Source organism: Labrus mixtus, chromosome 21 (assembly GCF_963584025.1).
Source record: "Labrus mixtus chromosome 21, fLabMix1.1, whole genome shotgun sequence".
NCBI classification, from domain to species: Eukaryota; Metazoa; Chordata; class Actinopteri; order Labriformes; family Labridae; genus Labrus; species Labrus mixtus.
In genome coordinates, this window is record NC_083632.1 from 8,115,676 (window position 1) to 8,137,002 (window position 21,327).

The 21,327-nt window shown below is 39.3% G+C and overlaps 2 protein-coding genes across 2 annotated transcripts; both read right to left on the reverse strand.

The window, feature by feature from the left end:
* Positions 1-11,591: 11,591 nt before the first annotated feature.
* bub3 (BUB3 mitotic checkpoint protein) lies at positions 11,592-17,445 on the reverse strand. The gene is made up of 7 exons (XM_061028147.1): positions 17,284-17,445; positions 15,556-15,750; positions 15,381-15,450; positions 15,098-15,249; positions 14,582-14,740; positions 14,233-14,410; positions 11,592-14,022 (listed from the first exon to the last, which is right to left on the reverse strand). The coding sequence occupies exons 2-7, from the start codon at positions 15,748-15,750 to the stop codon at positions 13,802-13,804; spliced, it is 975 nt and encodes a 324-aa protein (XP_060884130.1). The 5' UTR covers positions 17,284-17,445; the 3' UTR covers positions 11,592-13,801.
* A 1,038-nt stretch (positions 17,446-18,483) lies between these two features.
* On the reverse strand, positions 18,484-20,653 carry LOC132955788 (homeobox protein HMX3-B-like). Its single transcript, XM_061028804.1, has 2 exons — positions 20,041-20,653; positions 18,484-19,787 (listed from the first exon to the last, which is right to left on the reverse strand). The coding sequence occupies exons 1-2, from the start codon at positions 20,318-20,320 to the stop codon at positions 19,195-19,197; spliced, it is 873 nt and encodes a 290-aa protein (XP_060884787.1). The 5' UTR covers positions 20,321-20,653; the 3' UTR covers positions 18,484-19,194.
* Positions 20,654-21,327: the final 674 nt, after the last annotated feature.

Consider the following 21,327-nt stretch of genomic DNA (forward strand, 5'->3'; position numbering starts at 1 on the left):
CAATGGACTCTGGTTTCTAGACAAACAGAGTATTAATTATATTATCACTGCTTTTTGAGATATGCACTTTTGACATTTCACCTGAATATAATAAAGGTTTGCAGATATCCTTTGCAGCACTGATCAAATACAGTAGAATTACAAAAACAATTCATTGATCGTGCTAAATGCTACTACAAACATGTGAACATGCTCACAGTATTAATGCTAACATGCTAATGTTGAGCAGTTTAATGTCGCCTGTCTAAGTTATCCATATTTGCGAGAAGGTCAATAAAAACCAAAGAACAGGATGCATCAGTGTTGTAGTATTTGAGTCCAGGACTAGTGATTTGACTTTGACTCGAGCACTGACCGAATTCAGACTTGGGAGATGGGGAGAGCGACTTGGGTTTATTTACTGATAAAGAATTTTCTATTGTTTTTATTCGTGTTGTTTTTTATGTTTAAGGCCCTGATAAGTTTTTTTTTCAGTTTGATCAAGGGCTGGGTCACCTCTGTGTGCATTCATAACCTATCTTACACAGCAACACTTCCTGACAGGATCCCTAAAGTGGCGCCAAATGAAAGAAACAAAAGTAAAACTCACATTGAAACGACGGCAACGATGTTACTTTTTGTTATTGTTGACCTTTTCTGTCATCAAGATGTATACTAAAGTACAGAAATGTAGACCATTCTACGAAATCCACTCATACTAAACCTTGAGGACTTTTGACCTGGAATGGATTCAGGTAATGGGGACTCAGACTGGGATTCTTTTTTGGTGACTCGGGACTGAAGACTTGACTCCGACTCAAGGTTTGGTGACTCGACTTCAACTCTGGGACGCGGTTAAATTTGACTTTTCATCCTGATTGCTGACGAAGACTTGAATGTCCCTGGATCATGTAGCATGAAAATGCATCACTCAAGATGTTAGCATACGTAAGCGCTGCAGCACACCATGGACGTCTGTAACAAATTGAATGTCAATTCATCCAATACTTCAGAGACATTTTAAAGCATTGGCCTCAGTGGGGACACTTTAACATTTCCACCCATACAACCATGCTGCTAGTGTGGCTAACACTCAACAGCTACGCTCTTTCTAGAGACAATATCACAAGATACTCCAGATAATCCTGCTGTCAACAGTTTTCAATCGAACCACCTTAAACTGCATTTTCTCAATAAGACCTGTTGACCGTGTCCATCACGTTGTAACATATGGTTCCCAAAGAGAGGTTATGTTTGTATTTCAGACTTTGTTCTTTGTTATGACTTTTTTCTAACGTGTGCTCACATTACTGAATGTGCAAACCTGTGACAATGGAAAAGGGGTGACAAGTAGATACAGCTTTTTATGAAGGGGTCACGTTTAAAGGTACTGCTTATGAGTATAGAAAGTGCTGTGAACATGTATACACTTCACCTACATAAATACTGGATCCATAAATAAAATAACAGCATCTGAACACCACCTGAAAAAGAAAAAGGCAGATGTTCCCCTGTGACCCTTCCTAGCATCAGTATTCATGTAAAGCTGATGTATCAGGAGGTTAAGAGTGCTTATGAGACAGAAAATGCACTGATGCACTATAGTGAAATATCTTTTAATGCATTTTTCAACAGGACAAGGTGTAATTGTGGTGAAAACATAACTACAAGCTGCATTTCACAGGCTTTTAAACAACTACTACAATGTGATGATGAAAGGAGGCAGGCTGTCCCTCTAATGCCCACCAACCTCTGTTCTGTGACCGCTACTTTACTGAACAGCATCAAAGCTTTCAGCGTGAAAGCAGGCGGATTCACAAGAGATTAAATGTTTTTCCGCCTCTTGCAGATGTTTGAAATTAAGTAGGGTGCTCCAAAAAAAAAAAAAAATCATCAAGACTCTATTAAAAGTGTAGTTATTCATATACTTCAGTTGCAGACAAAAAAAAGGGGGATTTCATTGTGTGTTCACAAAAAAATTAAATAAATGTGCACGAGTAACAACAGACGTCAGGCTACAGAAATTAGCCGGTTTTGAAACACCTCTGAAAAACTGCACACTTGTAAAAAGCCACAGCACAACAAAAGACATACAGAAGTGAATGAAATGAAGCTTCCTTGCCAATTACTGTTGCGAGCGTGGCCGTGGTGGGGCTTTTTGTGCTTCACACAAGCAGTCTTTTCTCCCCTTGTCCCCGGCTATTGAGAGGGATACATTAGCCAGGCGGGATGGGAGGGAGGGAGGGAGGGATGGAGTGGAGAGGAGCAGAGCGGAGCGTTGGCAGTTACACAGCTCACTTCACGCCTGGTGTTACACACCTCTCTTATGACTTCACTCACAGTGCTCGCACAGAATGTGATTTTTTACAATGTCATTTTCAACATCCTTTTAGAAGACTCTGACAAAAAAATCCAGACATGTAAAACATCTGCTCACTTTTATCTTGTGTGGATGAATGAAAGTAGCGACATATTCATTGTGCTGAGATAAAATGTCTATTGTTGTGGGTTTTTTTTTTTTTTTTTGGTGAGGAGAGAAACATGTGGAAACAGAGAACAGACATGCTGGCAGATTTCATTTTGCTTTTATCTCAAGCTCAAGAGTTAATTTTTTCCGTTTGAAACACTTTGTTATATTTAGATTATAAAATAAAGCATCTGTTCTAACAAGAAAAAAACGTGTTCCCTCTAATTATCTATGACATCCTCCAGACATAAGGAGTGTCATGTCAGCTTGAAAAGATCTTCATCTTATCATCTGCACAGAAATTGATTTAAGGTGAATATATCAGATCACTCTGATGCATAACCTCAATAAAGATCTCAAGGTGTGTTCTTACCAAAAGCAAACCATTTTTATGTAATGGTGATAACAAACATAATACTGAAAATATGGAAATGTTTTGCCAGGTGACAAAAAATGTGTTTCACCTCTGGCATGAACACACTCCCAAACGTTCATGAATTCATTCATTTCCATAAGATTGCAAGAAAACGGTTCATTTTTGCTGGATGACAAACTTTTAATAAACCACTTAGTGAAACATTATTTTCTCCAGATAACGAACATCATCACTTCTTGATTTTGGGATTAAAGCCATCAACAAATAATTCTACTCGACGCCATACTAGGCTACCCTATAAGTTAGTATTGTCAGATAGGACTTACTCCAAAAGGTGCCTGTTCTTACTCCTTTACACAACCCCAAAAAACATTTCTTCTCAGCCTGAAACGCCTTTTTACAGCGACGACCCTTTCACACATCTTGGTTTTGGTCAAAAGATGTCTGGGATATGAAGTTAATGCGTGCTGGAATAAGAAGGAAGAGTTGGACATGAGGAGAATGTCACTTCCACTTCATTACAGCGACTACATGTCAACTTGAATTCTGCTTCTCAAAAGGAACCTGGATCATTTTAATACTGTTAATATCCAGATCAGTTCATACCTGCATATACCTGCTGAGCTGCAGCAGTATGTAGTGTTTTATTGGATTTGTACCTGTACATGCCTCTGGACCACCTCAATGAAAGCTCAGCTCTTTATTTTCATGACGATCCCAGTATGTTCTGCAGGGTCACAGCTCCGCGTGGGTAAATGTGCTGCCTGACTGTGACAACTATCAGTAAGGATAATGCTGCGAATAACAACATCCATCAGGCGCTTTCATTAGCACCGTCCTCTGACCTGTTCCACATAATGTTGTCAAATGTGTCAGGCGGCAGATTATCGGGAGGTATGATGATCAATAGAGGAATACGAGAGCTGCTGCTGGCGCGGCTGCAGAATAAACCTCCATCAAGCATTCTGCCGCCTGTCACAAATCTAAAAACAAATGGGAGTAGCCCGAGGCAAGAGCCATCAATAATAATATAATGTGTGGACGATGATGGGTTACAGCCAGACTTCTCGATGCACTGCCTTCCCTATGCACAGAAACAGTGCGACTGCATTGATCTCTGCATTCACATTAGTTTGCTTAATCTGCATTTGAGTCGATGGGACAACACAGTTTCACTTCAGCGTATTCAGAAAAAGTTAGTAATGTCCAATAATCAAGAAGCTGTTTATGAAAGCTCCTCTTTTTATGCGTCATTGATTTGCCTCTGTAATGCACTGAGGTGACTGATCACTCAGACAGAATGCACTTAGGAAATGACAAATGTGTTTTATATTCAATAACATAGATTTTTCCCTGTTTAACACTCACGCAAAACATTATATTTCCGCTTCCATAATAAGTAGAGACATTAATGAATACTAACACTGAATGTTCGCTAATAGTTTTCTCATTGAACCTTAGTACTGGGATGTACAGTATTTCACCTTAAATGTTGTCACTTGTAACCCCATGTTAACTTTGTGTCCAAATGACTGCTTCAAAGAAATCTGCATCCTTAATGACTTCAGATTCAGATTCTTCATTGTCCCACGAGGGGAAATTTGCGTTGCAACAGGAGCACAGAGAAGACAAGAAACACAAGGACAACATCACCATAGAACATAAACCAAAACGAATTTTTAAAAAAATCAGACAACACAGCAAAATATAAAAACCAGTGAAGAGCCCGTACCAGAATGGAAATTCAAGTTATTAAAGTGCAAAGTGGCGGTGTGCAATTTAAGTGCAAAAAGAGCAACAAATGGCTAATTGTTATTTAACATATGAATTGCACTTTGTAAAAATCAGACCTGGAGTCTTTTTGTCTTCCTTACAGGAGCTCTAAAACGACGAGCTGAGGGTAAGAGGTCATCAGACAAACTAGCTCTTTACACTCGGTTAAATCATGTTAGAGCATCAAACATTTTTCCTGTTTTTTTTTGTCATCTTTCTGAGGCAACTTATAGATCGTATATGACGAGGGCTTTTTGAATGAAGTGATTTAACTTTCACCCGCCGTTAAGCACAATGTTTGCTTGTGCTTGTGTGTGTTGTTGTCATTTTACACCCATAACTTAGAAGATGCATTCACATTACAGCCTACATATTTGCTTTAGTCTGCAGACAATACAGCAGTCAACCTACATAAGCGTCCATTGATTCCCAACATAAATGATGTCCTATTACACAACACGCAGAAAGCTAATAGCAGAAAACAGCTCAGAGCTGCTTCATATTAGTGGTCGTGTCACTTAAGACTCATGAGATCCCCAATCGCTGCCACAATAGTTTTAGAACATATTTTCCTGTGTACTGAATGTCTGATACAAGATCCCAGTGTCTTGACCTAAATGTCACAGGGGCAAAAAAAACAACAGGACAGAGAGCACATTTTTAGTCGAACCTGTAGAAACATGACAAAATATGAGAATCAAAACACAGACCATGGTAGGGAAATGACCCATATTGATTTATGATATAGAAACAAGGGACTCGATCTAAAATTCATTAGTAGTTTTATTTACTAAGAAGGGAAGTAACCAGGTACAAATGCTTTGTAGCTGAACTTAAGCAGAGTTCAAAAATAACTGACCTTTCTACTCTCTATGTTTACACATTTTAATATTTGCTGGGTATAATCCTTTTTTTTAACTTATCGAGTAAGTCGCCTTCCCAACAGCAACACAGATTTAACCAACACAGATGGGTCAATAACACACAGAAAAGGTGATTCCCGATGTATATTTCCCATGATGAACATAAAAATGACGTATATCAGATGAGAGACAAGCCACAGAGAAGAGGTGACAATTGAGGTTGTCATAATGTTCCATACTTTGACACTTTCCAATACCCCGTTTTTAAAAGACAGAATCTCTTGTTACCTTGATGACAAATAGAATCAAAAAATGCAATGTCGACAGTGTGCAGGAGTTTACATTTAAGTTAATGTTCATGGTCTTCAGTTCTTAATTTTCTTTTTGAATGAAGTTGATTAATTAAAATTAAATCATCTTTAATATATGTTGTAAGGTTCAGTAAGCTGTAGACATGTATTTCAGATGTCTGCTTCTTACTGTACTTTTTCACTGTTAATTAAAAAAATAAAAAATGGAATGAGTACTTCTGTTTTCTCCAGTTGTTTCTATGCTGAAGTAATTCAATTTGAGTTAAATACCTGTGTACTTTTGCCACCTCTGACGATACATCAGCACAAAGTTGATCCCCCTGACACCATTCTTAATTTTCTGATAATAGTTGGCTTAAACTGGTATTCTTCAGGGGATTTTTCCAGTAACATCTAATAAAGCGGGCTGAAATTGATACAAGAAGTCAGTTAAATCTGGCCTGCAGTCAGTCGGAGGCTCACAGGGAACTTGAGCCTCAAAGATGTGGTGCATTAGTTCTGCTAAGCTAACCGTGAATGCTAATTGCAGGAAGGACAAACTGTAACTCTTGCCCTGTGGCCATGAACCCATTAAACCAGCACAGAGAAGCTCATAGACATGAAGGGAGTACAAAGAGGCTGCCCTGAAAAGGCCTGCAATCTGATTTCAGTTTAAACGGGGATAACAAGTTACTGTTTTCTAAAAGCCCCCCCCCCCCCCTCGGGATCTGCCCTCGCCATTTTTTTCCGACATTAGATGGAAAACTGCCTGTCACTCCAAAGCTGACCGCAAATCATCGATACAATGCAACAGGTTCTGTTTTCAAGTGGGATATGTTGTGTGATCCGCATCTCACAGAGTCTGACAGTTGCCTTTCTATAGGACATGGATCAGTTCTGTTTAAGTGCTTGTGGTTTCACCCCTGGAGGACATTAACCAACCGATCATGGTACAATGTGACACCCAATACATGGGAAAGGTGTCCGAACCGTCGAGCTTTGTTTCGGTTTTTGTAGGCAACATCTTAAAATACAAAAACCTGAATAAATCAACACATGACAGGAATTGTTTTTTTTATACAGGGTTGGGATTTTTCATCTTCCAGGTGAGCAATAGTCATAAACAAAACTTCACTTTTCTGTGTTTTTACCTTCAGTGTTTGCAGCTCTGGTGCCCCCTGGCCATACATTTCCAAACATGACCCTGATGAACCGACTGCCCCCGTTTTCTTATACACACATTCATCAGTCTGACAGGGGGGCATGACAGCTGATTTAAATCCTGCCTTCTCTTTACTTCAACATCAAATGATTTATCTTTTGACGTGTTAACAGGCATGTCTTATTACCCGGGACTTTATTTAGGGGGAGAATGAAATAACGTGGTCAAAGCTGACTTCAAGTTGAATACATAAAAACAGTAGAAGTCATGCAAGGGCCTGCTCTGACCTCAACCTCAGCAGAAAGGACGAGAGGACAACAGGAACACGAGGAACACAAACGAGAAATCCTGATATGATCCCATATGCTCATTTCTAAAGCGTCTCAAGATAACACTTGTTATGAATTGGCGCTATACAAATAGTGATTGTTTGATTGAAGTCAGCCAGCAGCATTGGGGCTGTGGAGCTAAATGCTAACATCAGTATACAAACGTCCTTAAAGATAGAGTCAGTAGCTTTTACCTAAAAAAAAATCAAATATAGACTTATACAAAAATACTGCAGATCAATCATCACTTACGGTCCTCCATATGTGTTGGTGACTGCAGAGATCCTGTCCTCTGTCTTTGTTGTGATGTTTTGGTTGACTCAGGACATTTCTCGTTGGGGACCTGGTGTATTTCCCCCAGCCAATGACAGCACTCAAGGGGGGGGTTTAGGAGTGGATACAAATGCAGCGATTGGATGCAATTCAAACTGGTGAATATTGCGGACGCGGACGAAGCGGCAAAGACGAGAAAATGCAGTGAGGTGAAATGCCAGGCGGATAAAGCTCGCTCCAAAACGAGGATGAACCTTCTTTTTGGCAGAGATAACACCGACTCATTGAGCTTCTCGAGCAGTTGAACATTTATATTTGAACAGATGATTTGTAAGTCGGTGATAAAAACTGGTGGCATCTGGTTAACAGAACTATAAAACAGTCTGATTACAAAGGACAAGGAACTAAAAGATTCATCTACTTGCAGCTAAAGATCTAGGAGTGCAAAGGAAATATATTTAGTTTTTCCTTTAATCCGGAAAAAAACTGAGTAAATGGTTCTGTATTCATATGAACATAGACGCTCGTTTTTGGAACTACAGGTAAGAATAGATGCTTTGTGAGAGTAAGATGATGAACCAAATCTGTTTTTCATTCCAATTAAATACATTTTGGACATTTGACCACAGTTTTTGAGCTACATTGTATGTCAAACTCTGAATAAATTGTTGAGTTATTTCAGTCTGGATCAGAATTTTAGATCAACTGTAATTGCTGTCATTATGTAAAAAGGTAAATATAACTTCTTAGAAATATTCTGGTTCTTAATGTTGAAAATCTAAACTCTGCATACTTTACCACCATACAATCTTTATTTGACATTCTCTAAACAACGGTGATGGATTAAACGTGGTTCAATGGCTTTTCAGGCCTGATTCTACCGCACATTAGCACATGATTAATCTGCAGCACAAAGCCTTTAAGCCAAAATGCAACCTGGAGCCCAAAATCGGTGACCCTCCTGTCATGCCCTGAGATGTTTGATTAACTGTAGCTCAGCTCCCAGGTGAGCGTCCCCGTCACCACAGTCAGCGCCACGCTGCCTGCCTGGCCGGCCTGTACAGAGATGGATTGCTGCGAGTGTGAAAGCTAGCAGTGGGTTACATGGCCTTGAGCCTTAGCGTCTAATTAGGTTCTAATGTAACTACAATGCTCTGGAGGAGATGTTGTCTTGCCCACCAAAGCTCTTTAAAAGCCTCCCCGGGGGCAGGGGCAGCCCCGAGAGGTGCTGTAGCAGGCTGCAGCCACGTCCGAGTACGAGGATCGGGTTTCAACCCCAGCTGGGATGTACAGGGGACAGGACTCCGGCCCTGTACAGGACCAGACCAGGATCTTCATTTTGGCCCAGTCGGACAGATTTGTAGACACTTCAGTATTGATCATTAGTTCAACCAACAAAAATATTTTACACTTCAGATTTCAATCATTCTTCCCAATCTAAAATTTACCAAAACCAAGAGCACTATATAATAAAGGCATGGAATTTCCATAACTGCACTAATGGTTGAGCAGCATATACAATGACACACAGAAAAGTAAACTTTAATAGTATATGGAACTTTGGGTTGCCAGGTAGGGAAGCTGACACTAGTCTCTTTGCTTGCTCCAATCAAGTATTTGACCACTGATCCTCTGGAAAGGTAATGTAAAACAACAGGGCCTAAAAGTTTTCTTTTACTTTGTATAACAAGAGCAAAGTATATACTAACTGGTCAGAGGGATAATCTTTCAAAGTGATTTATTATGCAGATTGCTGAATCTGACAGATTTAGATCCATTTGCCCTTCCTTTTTTTCTAACGTCGTTCAACACTTTTGATAATATTTTAATTTCCATGCAGGGTAAATATCATCAGATAGCCCATGGTCTGTAGCGTCTCATGTAAGTTTAATGTGTGTTTTATTTTTATAAACATATTAATGAAAATCTTTTAGACCTGAATACTTGATTTCTTATTATAAAAGGAAGCAAATCAAGATAAAAACACAGTTCTTTAATAAGTCAAAGCACTGAAACACTGAAGTTAGAAAATGTATTTAAGGAAGTTTTATCTACCAGCAGCAAAATAATTCGGCTCAATGAAACAGTCCTTTTTTCAGGTGTAAATACATAGAATACTATTCATTAAAAAATGAATGTATAGGCTTCATTAAAGATTCATTTACTTCATTATTACATGATATGATGAATTTACTGTTAAAGGAAGAATTCAGTGCATTATTGCATGGTGCTGCTGTGTCTTCACCTCAGAAGGGGTCTATGAAACAGAAGACAAACCACAATAGAGAATATTGTCAATATTTCCCTGATGCATCATGTGATTTCCCCATTTCTGCTCGCCTCATGGTGGACGGTATCATCAGCTTCATTTATTAGAAATGGCTCCTGAGAGATAAGGTGTCTGCTTGAAGGTCATCGGTGCCCTCTTGAGTGAACATAAGAGCCTTTTTGTGGTTGGGTTAAATGCAGATGACAGGCTGTTGGAGCACAATCACCCATTTTAATTGTCATGTAACGGTTTCATGTAGAGCCAAAGTGTCTGCAGCACTTGAGCGGCTAGAAACCAGAGCCTGGCTACACAACCACAGATGTGGTTAACTGGGCTGAAAAAAAACCAAAAAAAAAACCTGGAGAGCGGTGTAGATGTGGGGATAGGCTTTGTAGAAAGATGCGGATGGATAATGCAACAGATTTAACTGTTTAATCTTTAATATAAAGAAGTCAATAAATGCTTTAAGGTTTTACATATATATCTGTTTGCAAACTGTGTTGAGGCTGTCAAATGCACAAAAGGGCTGCTAAATTGCTTTTTCCTTTAAAACAGCTGTCCAGTAAAGACAAGAAAACCTTAATAGTTCAAATGTACACTGAAAGAACTCAATTTTACAATTTAGAGGAAGCCGAAGATGACAGGAAACAAGGTAATGCGCTGTAGACCCAACAACAAACCCCGGGCATTCTCTGTCTGCTGCACAGGCTGCAATTATGTGCCAAAATGAATGCAATTTCATATTAAGCTGCAGTCATAATCCGACGTCAAAGAAGGACTCATCATCGGCAATAATGGGAATTAGTTACATCATTTAACTGATTCAAACTAATCATTTCCAGGATACTACAGAGGCAGATAGAGCCATTAGAAAAAATTGGAGCTCTTAAATAGAATAATTGACATCTATATCTTCTCTGCTGCTTCGGCTGAAGGGCTTCAGAAATTGCATTAGTTGCAATTGAAAATCTGAACTGAGGGCAAAAAGACACCACTTATACCTTTGCAGGGCACGGCTCTGTGTTCACTATTCCCATTCATAGAGAAGCTGCATACTGAATTTAAAAGGTCTGCCTTGCATCTGAAACTGTCAGCAGTGTCACAACTTGCAAAACATCTGCAGATAAATTCAGCGATGAAATACGTTTTTGCCAACTCAAGCATCTCTGCTACTATGTTTCCTCTTATACATTGGGAAAATTAGTTGAACTGAGCACAGATTAATACATATTGCCTTTCTGTAGAAGCACAGTGGTTTATTGATAAGCCAAAATAGAGTGAAGAGATAAAGTTGGTCAGCACTCAGATCTGCAGTACGTGCCTCCTCGGTCACCCAGGGTACTCAACTGATAATCCTCCATAAGAAATAAGTGAGAAAATGTACAAATGAGCCTCATTTTTAAATTTGAATGCAGCCCGATTCATCTAGTTTAGTTGTTTTCTCTTCTATTTTCATTTATTTTTTAAACCAGCGTTAAAGCAAATTCTGCCTCTTTAGGCCAAAGACCTCTGATGTCTATCAGCACAGGTCAGAGTCTGAGGGTAAGTGGAGCCCAGGGCAAAATGAGTGGATCATCGCTTTCCCTCAACACATCATCAAGAGAGTGGCCTCTTCTGCTCTGACACATTCCTGACATTTCTCAGGTTCTCTTCACGGGTAAGGTGCATGGAACTTTAGTTTATATAAGAACTGACCTTGAGCAGTTGGTAATAATTAGATTTACTGTTTTTCCATTTGATACATTCATTAAAATTCACCCGATCAGCCTTTCTGCATGGCTGTAAAATGCAATTCCATGTTGAGTCAATAAAGTTTTCATAAAAATAGTTTAATAATAACTCCAAAAGGACCAAGAAACACATTTAAAAAGGTGTATATAAAACCAGTTTTAGTAAAGAAGTTGGTTGAACATACAGTTAACAACAAAATATTTCACAAAAGCCAGAAAAGAGAAGAAAGCTTTTCACAAACATGACTTACAAGAAGGACAAGTGCTGTAATTGAAAAGAAATTGATGTAAGGAAACCGTGTGGTAATGATGCACTGGATGCCAGCAGATAACCAAAATGTGTTAAAGGGCCCATATTATGCTTTTTCTGGTTTTATATGCTCTTTAGTGTGTTTTCCATGTGTCCTGTGCATGTTTAGGCACATCTATTTGCAAAAATTCAAAGCCCGCCTTAACGCAGCTTCTCCTACGTCCTCCTGTTAACTGCAGCATTAGCTGCATGTAACACTCGGTTCTAGCCCCCCTCGGAAAAAAAATTGCCAGTGTGACGTCTTGTCAGTGTGATATCACTGATTTAAGCCCATTGGCTCGTTGCGGCAAGCCCAGCAGCTCATGTTGCACATTAACTTCTGTAGCACACCCATGATATGCCGCAGCCTGCGGTAGCACAATAGTGCTAAGGTGCTAAGGTTTTTGCTCCCCTCTGACGGAGCCAAAGTGGCTGCATTCCCAATATGGTAAAAGGGGCGGGACATTTCAGAACCGTGCTGAGCGACTGACCAATTACGGCAGAGCCGACAGGCCGACCAATCAGATCAGACTTTGCACATGTGGGGACTCTGACCGTGGGCACTTCAGAGCCTTAGAGAAAGTCAGAAGCGAGCCGGTGCATGGAGCGGCAGTATATGAAAACAGACACTTTTTTAGAACTTTAGCTATTGTGAACATACTTTAGTTGGTACATAGATTAAATATACGAACCCCAAAAAGGGCATAATATGGGCTCTGTAAGGTTTCATAAGCATTGGGAACCTGCAAACCAAAGACAGAAAAGAGCAGAGCCAATCAACTTAGGAGAAATCCCAGACACAAGTGATGTCCCTCACATTGAAAACTGACTGTTTTCTTGGATTGAATAAACTGTTGAATGAAGCTGGGAGATTGCAAACTCTTCAAACTCCCTTGCAAATACTTTTGACATAAGGAAAAAAGTTTATTTCATTTTGATGATAAAAATGGGAGAAGTCTTGTGACAGAAGTATGAGAGTTGACGGTGCTCTTTTCTCTCTTCAGATTTTTCTAAAAATATTTCAGACATAAATTCAACACTCAAGTCATTTGTTTGGGTCGTAATGTTTACATTATAGTGAGTACAACATTTTAAGATTTTGGTGTTATTAAAGTTTCTGGTAAAACATAAATTTGTCCATACTGAGGTTGTTCATATAGAATACAGAATAAACTGGGGCACAAATATTTCTGCGGATATTCAAAATGTCAGTCATTGTTTCACTAACAATCCAAACAATAACTTTTCCCAACTTGTCAAATATTACTATCTGTTGCATTGCTTGGACAAATAATATAGTTATACGTTTAGAAGTTAAACTTTTAGATTTTGGTTGCACAATACTAAAAAAGCAAATTGATGATGTCACATTCTCCTCTACTTGTTATAGCCAAGCCATTTTTAAACAATATCCTGCCCTTTATAGATTGAACCATAAACAGGTATCAAAAAGGACAATTAGTACAGACTTGAACTTTAAATGCCATCTTTTTGTTTAAAACTGGGCTTAAATGATAATTACCCAAGGCTCTAGAGATTCAGTTGTTTTATACCTACAGTGAGCAGAAAAATACAAGCAAATTGGAATTTAAACTTTGTTGTCTTTTATTAAACACGGTGTTAGCCCCATGATATAAACAAGCATTCAAAGTATTATAAACAACTTGGGAGAAAAAAAAAAAAGTAGCCAAAGAACCCAAGAAATGACCCGCTAACAGAATGTTGTGTTTACATCGGTACTATTGTGATGTACTACATTACAGTGCTGGCAGGTTTTCCATTTGTCTGGTCACTGAGTGTATATTTACCACAGCAAATATGGTGGGAGGATTTTCAATTTTTTATCTGTCCATCTTTCAACTGTCGGATATTGAAAAGTGGACAGACAGAGATAGAGATCAGCATATGCTGTAGGTGGACGTGCTCCTTGTTAATGCAGCTGCTCACAGATTCAGAGAAGACCAAACTGTCATTAAACTGAGGACAAGAGGTGAGGGAGACTCACTTGGGCTTGGTCTCGGCATCTGTGACTTGACGGATGAAGATGGCGTCCTCTGGGTGGTTGATGTCTCCCTTCTCCTGCATGTAGGAGGAGGCGATTGCGAGCATGGTGCCGTCGTTATTGAAGGCCAGCGAGGCGATGCTGGTCGGGTATCTGTGGAACTGACACAGGCGCTTTTTGTTGAACGGGTCCCAGATGTTCACAAAGCCGTCTGAGCCACCTGGTAGAAGGAGAAGCTGAAGGTCAACCTCAAATGATTTCGACTGTGTTGAGATATGGATCTATAATAACTGTGTGTTCGCTTTTAACCCAGGAAATTCAATGCTAAAGGTCATAGGCATTTGCTTGAACTTTTTAACAAAACAAATCACTCTTACTTGTTTTAAGAAATAAATGTTATTATCATCAAGTGCTAATTAGAGAGGCTTACCTGTGGCAAAGGTGTTATGGACACTGTGAAATGAGATGGCATTGACAGGGTAAACATGCTCAATTCCGTCCTCTTTCAGCCTGTGACACTTGAAGGCATACTTCTTCTTCTGAACCTCCTGGCTCGGGTCCAGATACTCCACAGCAACACGTCCCTCGATTGAACTCAAGACATAGCCCTGGAGCCAAGACAGAAAATATGAAGTTACCATCCAGCTTCTTCGCATTATCTGAAACACGATGCTGTTCCAGGAGTCAATTATGTGTCAGGTTTGAACTGCTGTCTCTATCATTAGAAGTGCAGACGCTTTGTGATAGTGATAACAAGTCACTTCCGATCAAGAGTGTACCTGTTTGTTGGGGAAAGCTCGAATGCAGCGAGTCTGATACTTGAGACTGGACTCTCGTCTTTGCTGAACGTAGCCCATGTTTCTCAGATCCCACACTAGGACGCGTCTTCCTGCTGTGCCAACAATCAGTCTATCTCCAGCCACAGATAACGTATACACCTTTCACAAAAACAACAAATATAAGACACCAGGGAGTCAACATTCGTGATGTCAAAGTCTCACTTTATATAGAAACAAACACAGGTAACAATGAAGTAACACCATCTGCACCATTGTTGTATAGAACTATTACATGGTTGTAATTCTCATACATATTCTCCCACTTTTTTGGAAAACATAGCATCTATAATTGCCTTCTCTTTGAGCACCATAGCATTTAGGTTTACATATCAAAACTGGGACTAGAAACATACACAGAGAAACTACTAGGCTTGAGTCAATTACTTAATTCAACTTAAACAGAACTACTGCTATACTACTGTCATACACCACAATACAGAGTCTCTTTTGCTCTACCTTTTCTGGCTGCGTGAAGGTGCCAGCGTTGCAGGGTGTCCTTGGGTCCCACAGCCGAACTGATCTGTCCCAGCTGCCAGTTACCATGACATTAACCTCTGGACAGTATTCCACACAACGTATGGGGGCGTCATGTGTTCCCACTATTGTATCTGTTTGAGAATATTATTAAAACAAACCCCTAATTAAACATACACAGCAAAGACAAGTAGAATACCTGCAAAAAGATTTTGGTTATACTGAATAAAACTGTTTATCAATAGTTGATATGTTTATTACATACCTTGGTCTGTGTTCAAATCATGAGTTTTTAATTGTGCATCCAATCCTCCGCTCCAAGAATGTGTTGGGTCCTGAAGCAAAATGGAAATGTTGTAAAATTCAGCAGAACTTAATGCTGGTAAGGCTGGAAGGAACACTAATCAAATGTGGGAAAAAAACAATACTCTGTGACCTACATAAAAAGCACAATCAAGAACTGGAGCTGTGTGCTGGTACTTCATCCGCATGGTGTTGCTTCCGACATCGAACAGACGGACAGTGCAGTCCCAGGAGGAAACCAGCAGGAACTGTGTTGTGCTGGGGCTGAACTTGACAGCTGAGATGCTGTCCTCTGGACCCTGGTTAAGTTTGTACTCGTTTGATCCAGTCATCTGTAAAAGAAGACAGGGCTTGGAACTTATAGTAGAAATGTGGTAATGCTTGAAGGTGATTGTGGTAACTAACTAATAGATATGTTAAATATTAGCTGTGAGAGTTATCACAGGTCTCTCTCTCCTGACAGAAACTTGGCTCTCTTTGGAGCTTCAGAGGACTCTGTATTGCTCCCTTCATATATCCAAACTGCTCTTTTGATGGGCACGGTAGTAGGAAAGAAAATGATTTTGAAAAACTGGAAGACACCAACTCCACCATGCCTCAGAATCTGGTTGCATGAACTGGTCTCAGTGATGCACATGGAGAAACTGCGAGCTCATGATTCAAAATGTAAACATAAATGGGAAGAATCTTGGGGTCCCTTCTTGCAACATTTGGACTTACCCTGACAACATTTGTACCTGTATGGCTTTATCTTGTTTTATTTATGGACATTTCTATTGCGGACAGCTTGGATGTAGCACTAACACATTGATGATGCATAATGATATGTATGCTGTTTGTGTCCTTGGCACAGGGTTTAGATGATTTGTAATATGTGTACCTCCTCTCTGGTTGTGAGTGTGTTTGTTTGTTTGTGTGTTCTTTTTGGGTTTATGTCCATGGATTGGGTTGTGGGTTTTCACTCCTGTTTGCATTGTGATGTCATAAAAATGTTAATTACTGCAATTGCATTTTATAACGACTCCCCTTTAAGTAAGGACAGAAGACATTTAAACTTTAGCCTGAGTTTCATATATCAAACTGTATTGTGGGCTCATGTTTTTTTTGTATGGGTGGGATATGTATGTATATATGTGTTGTTTTGTGTGTTTGTATATATGTGTTGTGTTGTTTGTATGTAAATATGTGTTGTGTTGTGTGTTTGTATGTATGCTGGCTGCTGGAACACCTACATTTCCCTGCTGGGATGAATAAAGTATATCTTATCTTAAAAATAATAATTAGATGTTTTACCTATACAAACAATATATATATGGAGTGATATCACAACTTGATATTGGAATATCTTGTTCAAATATTGAGAATTTTGGTTATAAAACACTTAAATGAGAAAAGAGCTTAAAAACAATCTGAGGTTTAATCAACACTTTTTATGGGGAATTTTGTTGTCGTTATTCTTGCATATTTGAAAGCTGGAATTGACTTAAGCAAATGTATTAAGTGAAGGATTCCCGACTAGAAACTACAAGCTACTTTAACAGTTCATCTTCTACACACTACCCCGGATGAGCTTTCCAGTTTGTTGTTAGCTTAGCTTAGCTTAGTGGTGATGGTAGAGTAATAACAAACTTGCATTGCAAACACTCATGTTGGAAACCCGTCGTTCTGTATTGGGTGTTTTATTAATAAAGTGTGATTTGTTGGTTTTCACGGTGTAAACGCTTGCAATACCCGTTTCGTTATATTTGCATCCAGTAAATACACGGAGCCCACTCCCACAGAAAACCATGATGCTAACGCTAGCTCGCAACAGTTACTGTAATACTGACTGTACACCGTTAAGTTGGCCGTTTATTTTAACTTACCTTTTTGGTTTGAAGTCGTTCAGGTGCGACGAATTCTCTTCTTTAACAGAACTTGTATTTTTTCCCCCGGTTCACCGTGATATATTAAGTGTATAACATGAAATATGCTAGACAGCAATGTGGCTACGTGAGGCTAATTCCATTGAAAGCGCGTCTCGTACCCAGGCGGATGCTGATTGGTCGAAACGAATGTTTGAGTTCCCGCCTGCAAAGTGATTGGTTGATGTAACCTCAAGCGCGTATTTCCGTTGTCTCAACACAGATCATGTGACTCAGGAACGCTTTCTCTCGTCCCCTCTCTCACTTACCCACATGAAGGCTATATTTTCTAAATTTCTGTTAAAAGTGGATGATTGTATCTTTCATTTAACATCGAAATAATGCATTTATGATGAAACACTCTAATACATTACAGTAAAATGTATTTAGTATATTACAATTTTTTTTTTTTAAATCCACGATTGAGGATTTTTCTTTAGGCCTATTTGTTGAGAATTTCTCCCAAAAATGTCTTATTTACTTAATTGGTAGTTTATGGCTTGCCAACAAGTCAAAGGGTATTCTATTCAATAAAAGGGACAATAACTCAGCCTGCTTAACAAAATCGATATTTAAAATCTTATTATAGCCTACTAATTAACAAAGATGAACTCACACTCTGAACTACTTAACCCCTTTAATTAGTCTTTAATAGTGAACATTTGTTTCTAGCGTTTATGTAAGAGCTGGTTATCTCTCCATTGTTATCAGTTATTTTGGATAACAAAAATAACATTGCCAAATATCAGACCTATAAACCTATAAAGAAATCAGTGTGTCATAGTCTTTGGGCCAAAAAAAAATATGTCTTAAATGCTGTTCCAAATTTTTGAATCGTTCAAAATTTCACTGGTCGTTGAAATAAAAAAAGATGGCCATTTTACAATGACTATTAGACGGATACATTTTTTTGTGAGAAGGCTTCTTGATGACCACAGCCCCCCACTGATCCTTAAATGCCTCTTTTTTTTTTTTTTTAGAAAATATGAGGAAAATAAATCCCTCCATTATCACAAATAATCCAGAGGACAGCATCTCTGCTGTCACAAAGAGATACTTCAGACATGACTCAATCATATGACACCTTTTCCACGTGTATCACAATTATATTAAAGAAAGATGCATTTCTTTTTGGAAATCTTTACGAAGTGTGAGACCATATAATATACAGATTTTTAATAACAATATCAGAGAGAAAAAAACATTCACAAACAGAGGCTTATCTTTTGGCTCTTTCATGGCTTTGAAAATAACGACAACACATGATGGCGTCATAAAAACAATTGTCTATGACCTGCAGCTTTTGGGGTATTTTCTTAAGGATCACATGATTGTCCTCACTATAACAAAGGGAAAGGTTTATTTTATTGACAACTGAAACTATATGTTACACAGGCTGGTAGCCTTAAGCCAACTGTATTGCACACTATTGTAAAATATCAAAATATTAAATTTAATATTGTTTCGTTACAAACACTGACACAAATCTCTGTGAAATACATATACACAATTAACCCTGTTTAAGACAAGTTATTTCTTTCAAAACTGAAACACTCAAATATAGGCTATTTAACAACTTTTGAGCTCATCACGATTTCACCAATAAAAATAAAAATTATATAATTTAAAATGTCCCTCCTATAACACTAATTGAATCCTTATTGGTCCTTCTCAAAGACGCTTTAGCAGGATAACGGTTGTTTACATGTAATAGCCTAATAATAATAATAATAACAATAATAATAATAATAATAACAATAATAATAATATGTAGCATTGTGTCCTCAAATATACAAAATTTACGAAATTGTATTTTTCCCAGTGTTCGCTCATTTAAAAACTTGTACACAGTGCGTAATGACGCAGTCAGCGTTAAACAGGCCTCAGCAGAGGCACCGGGTGGGAATAGTACATGTGGTGGGGAAAAGCCAGAAGAGACTGGCTGCTCGGTGAGTTAGAAGCGGGGCCCCCGGTCGCCTCGGAGGCTCCGTTCTCGTGGTAAAGTATCGGAACCCGCACAATCCTCTGCGCCGCCGCATGGCTCAGGTTGGCCGCCTCCAACTCCGCGGCCAGCTGCCTTTTCCACTTATTCCTCCGGTTCTGAAACCAGATCTTCACCTGTGTCTCTGTCAGGTGCAACGACGCAGCCAGGCCGGCCCGCTCCGAGCTGCTCAGGTAGCGCTTTATGTCGAAGGTGGACTCCAGCTGGAACACCTGGCTCCTCGAGAACACCGTGCGAGTCTTCTTCTTTCGACAAGGCTTCCTGTCCGAGTCAAGCTCGTCCGTTTTCCTCCTCCAGTCGTCCTCCTGGTCTGTTTCTTTCTTTGGCTCTTCTGAGTCACTCTCATCCAGAGTGATGTCTTCGTCGGCGCTTTCCTCTTTGGCATCTTGGTCACTTTTTTGGAGATCAGGGGAACGTCTCTCCGGGGCTGGTGATGTTTCCCTCAGGTTGGCCCTTTCAGAGCCTACAGAGGAAAATAAGCAGTTTTAAAATATAATTTCTTAAGCCATTAAATAAAAATACAACTTTCTTTTGCTTGAAATATAGATTATTTATACTGATTTTGTGAATTATTTTCATTCAGCGTATATTACATTACTCTGATACCTCGCCACTTCAAAAACAATATGACCTAAATTGATTCTATGTTCATTTTTATGTCAGACAATACCATCACATCGACTTTATTTACAGAATGAGAGATACTAATGATTTACCTGTAGTCCTTAGATGAGCCCCGAGTGTGTAAGGGTACCACCAGGTGGACGCTCTCTCCAAATACTGAGCTGATAGTCCGATTCTCTGTGCAGGCAACTCAAACCGAGGGAAAGATAATTCCCCGAGCCGAGAAAAAAAGCTGCCTTCAAAAACTCCTTTGGACGAGGTGAGGAGGCTTTTCGGCTTTGTGGGTTTGTCTTCAATGTTCAGAAGGTTCTTGATGGAAAAAGGGGAGTCTTTGGCTTGTTGGCGAGTCTCTTGCGCATCAGAGTCTGCCATCACCGTTTACTGTCCAAAAGTGGATCACCATCAAAACTTATCGCAGGAAGCAAAAACCCCTGAAAAAGAACAAATTGTTTTGTAGTCTATGTAAAAGTCATAAAAGAGAGACAGGCAGAATAAGAAAGTCGCCGATCTGAGTCCAGCTCCCGGTGATGATCAGACTGAGAGCGCAGGGATCACAGCCTCAAACTTGCGTCGGATTGTAGTGATGAAATCAAAAAATACCACCCGAGTTTAAACGCGCTCTGTCTCTGCTATTGGGCAGGTACAATAGCAAATGGGCTTTGAGATGAAAACCGCGAGGGGCTGTGACGAGAATAGACTCCAAAGAAAAAAGGCCGCGCGAGCGTTTTGCCTCCGGGCTCAACAGTACGCACCCACTTATTATCCAATTAGATTAAAGAGCACGGTGTCGCGGAGTTTTTAGGAGGCGTGCACGAGTCGCAATCACCTGTCAGTAAATTGAATAAATGGTTCTGGGATTGTCAAATCTCAGCTAAGAGCCTTAATCAGTTTGGCATGGGAACAAAAAATGGGCAATTACGCACATTTTACGCACTAATCTGAACCATCGAAAACATATAGGCTAATACATTTTTTCTACACTAAAAGTAAGATTGATTAATATAGAGGATTCTGTTTGAAGCTGTAATTATTTTTGCTCTGATTAAACCGATAAATCCAAAATGCTTCGTGTATTTCTCCTGACCCAGTTGTCTTTAGGCTCATTTACAGGCAGACGTTAAACTGAATGCTTACCATGATGATACATTATTTTCAAAAACTCTTTGCACTAGAGTCTGTGAACAATCAGGGGAAGTAGTAAGTGATCAAATCAGAAGACAACAGAAGTCTTGTTTCCGATAAAGAATATTGATGTGTGCTTGGCTGCACCTAACTGTATTTTTGTACAATGAGACATTGATGTGTTCAAGACTGATCAGATAAGATTATCATAGGCTGACAATTAAGACACAAAATCAAAAGGAGGGAGCTGGAGGTTA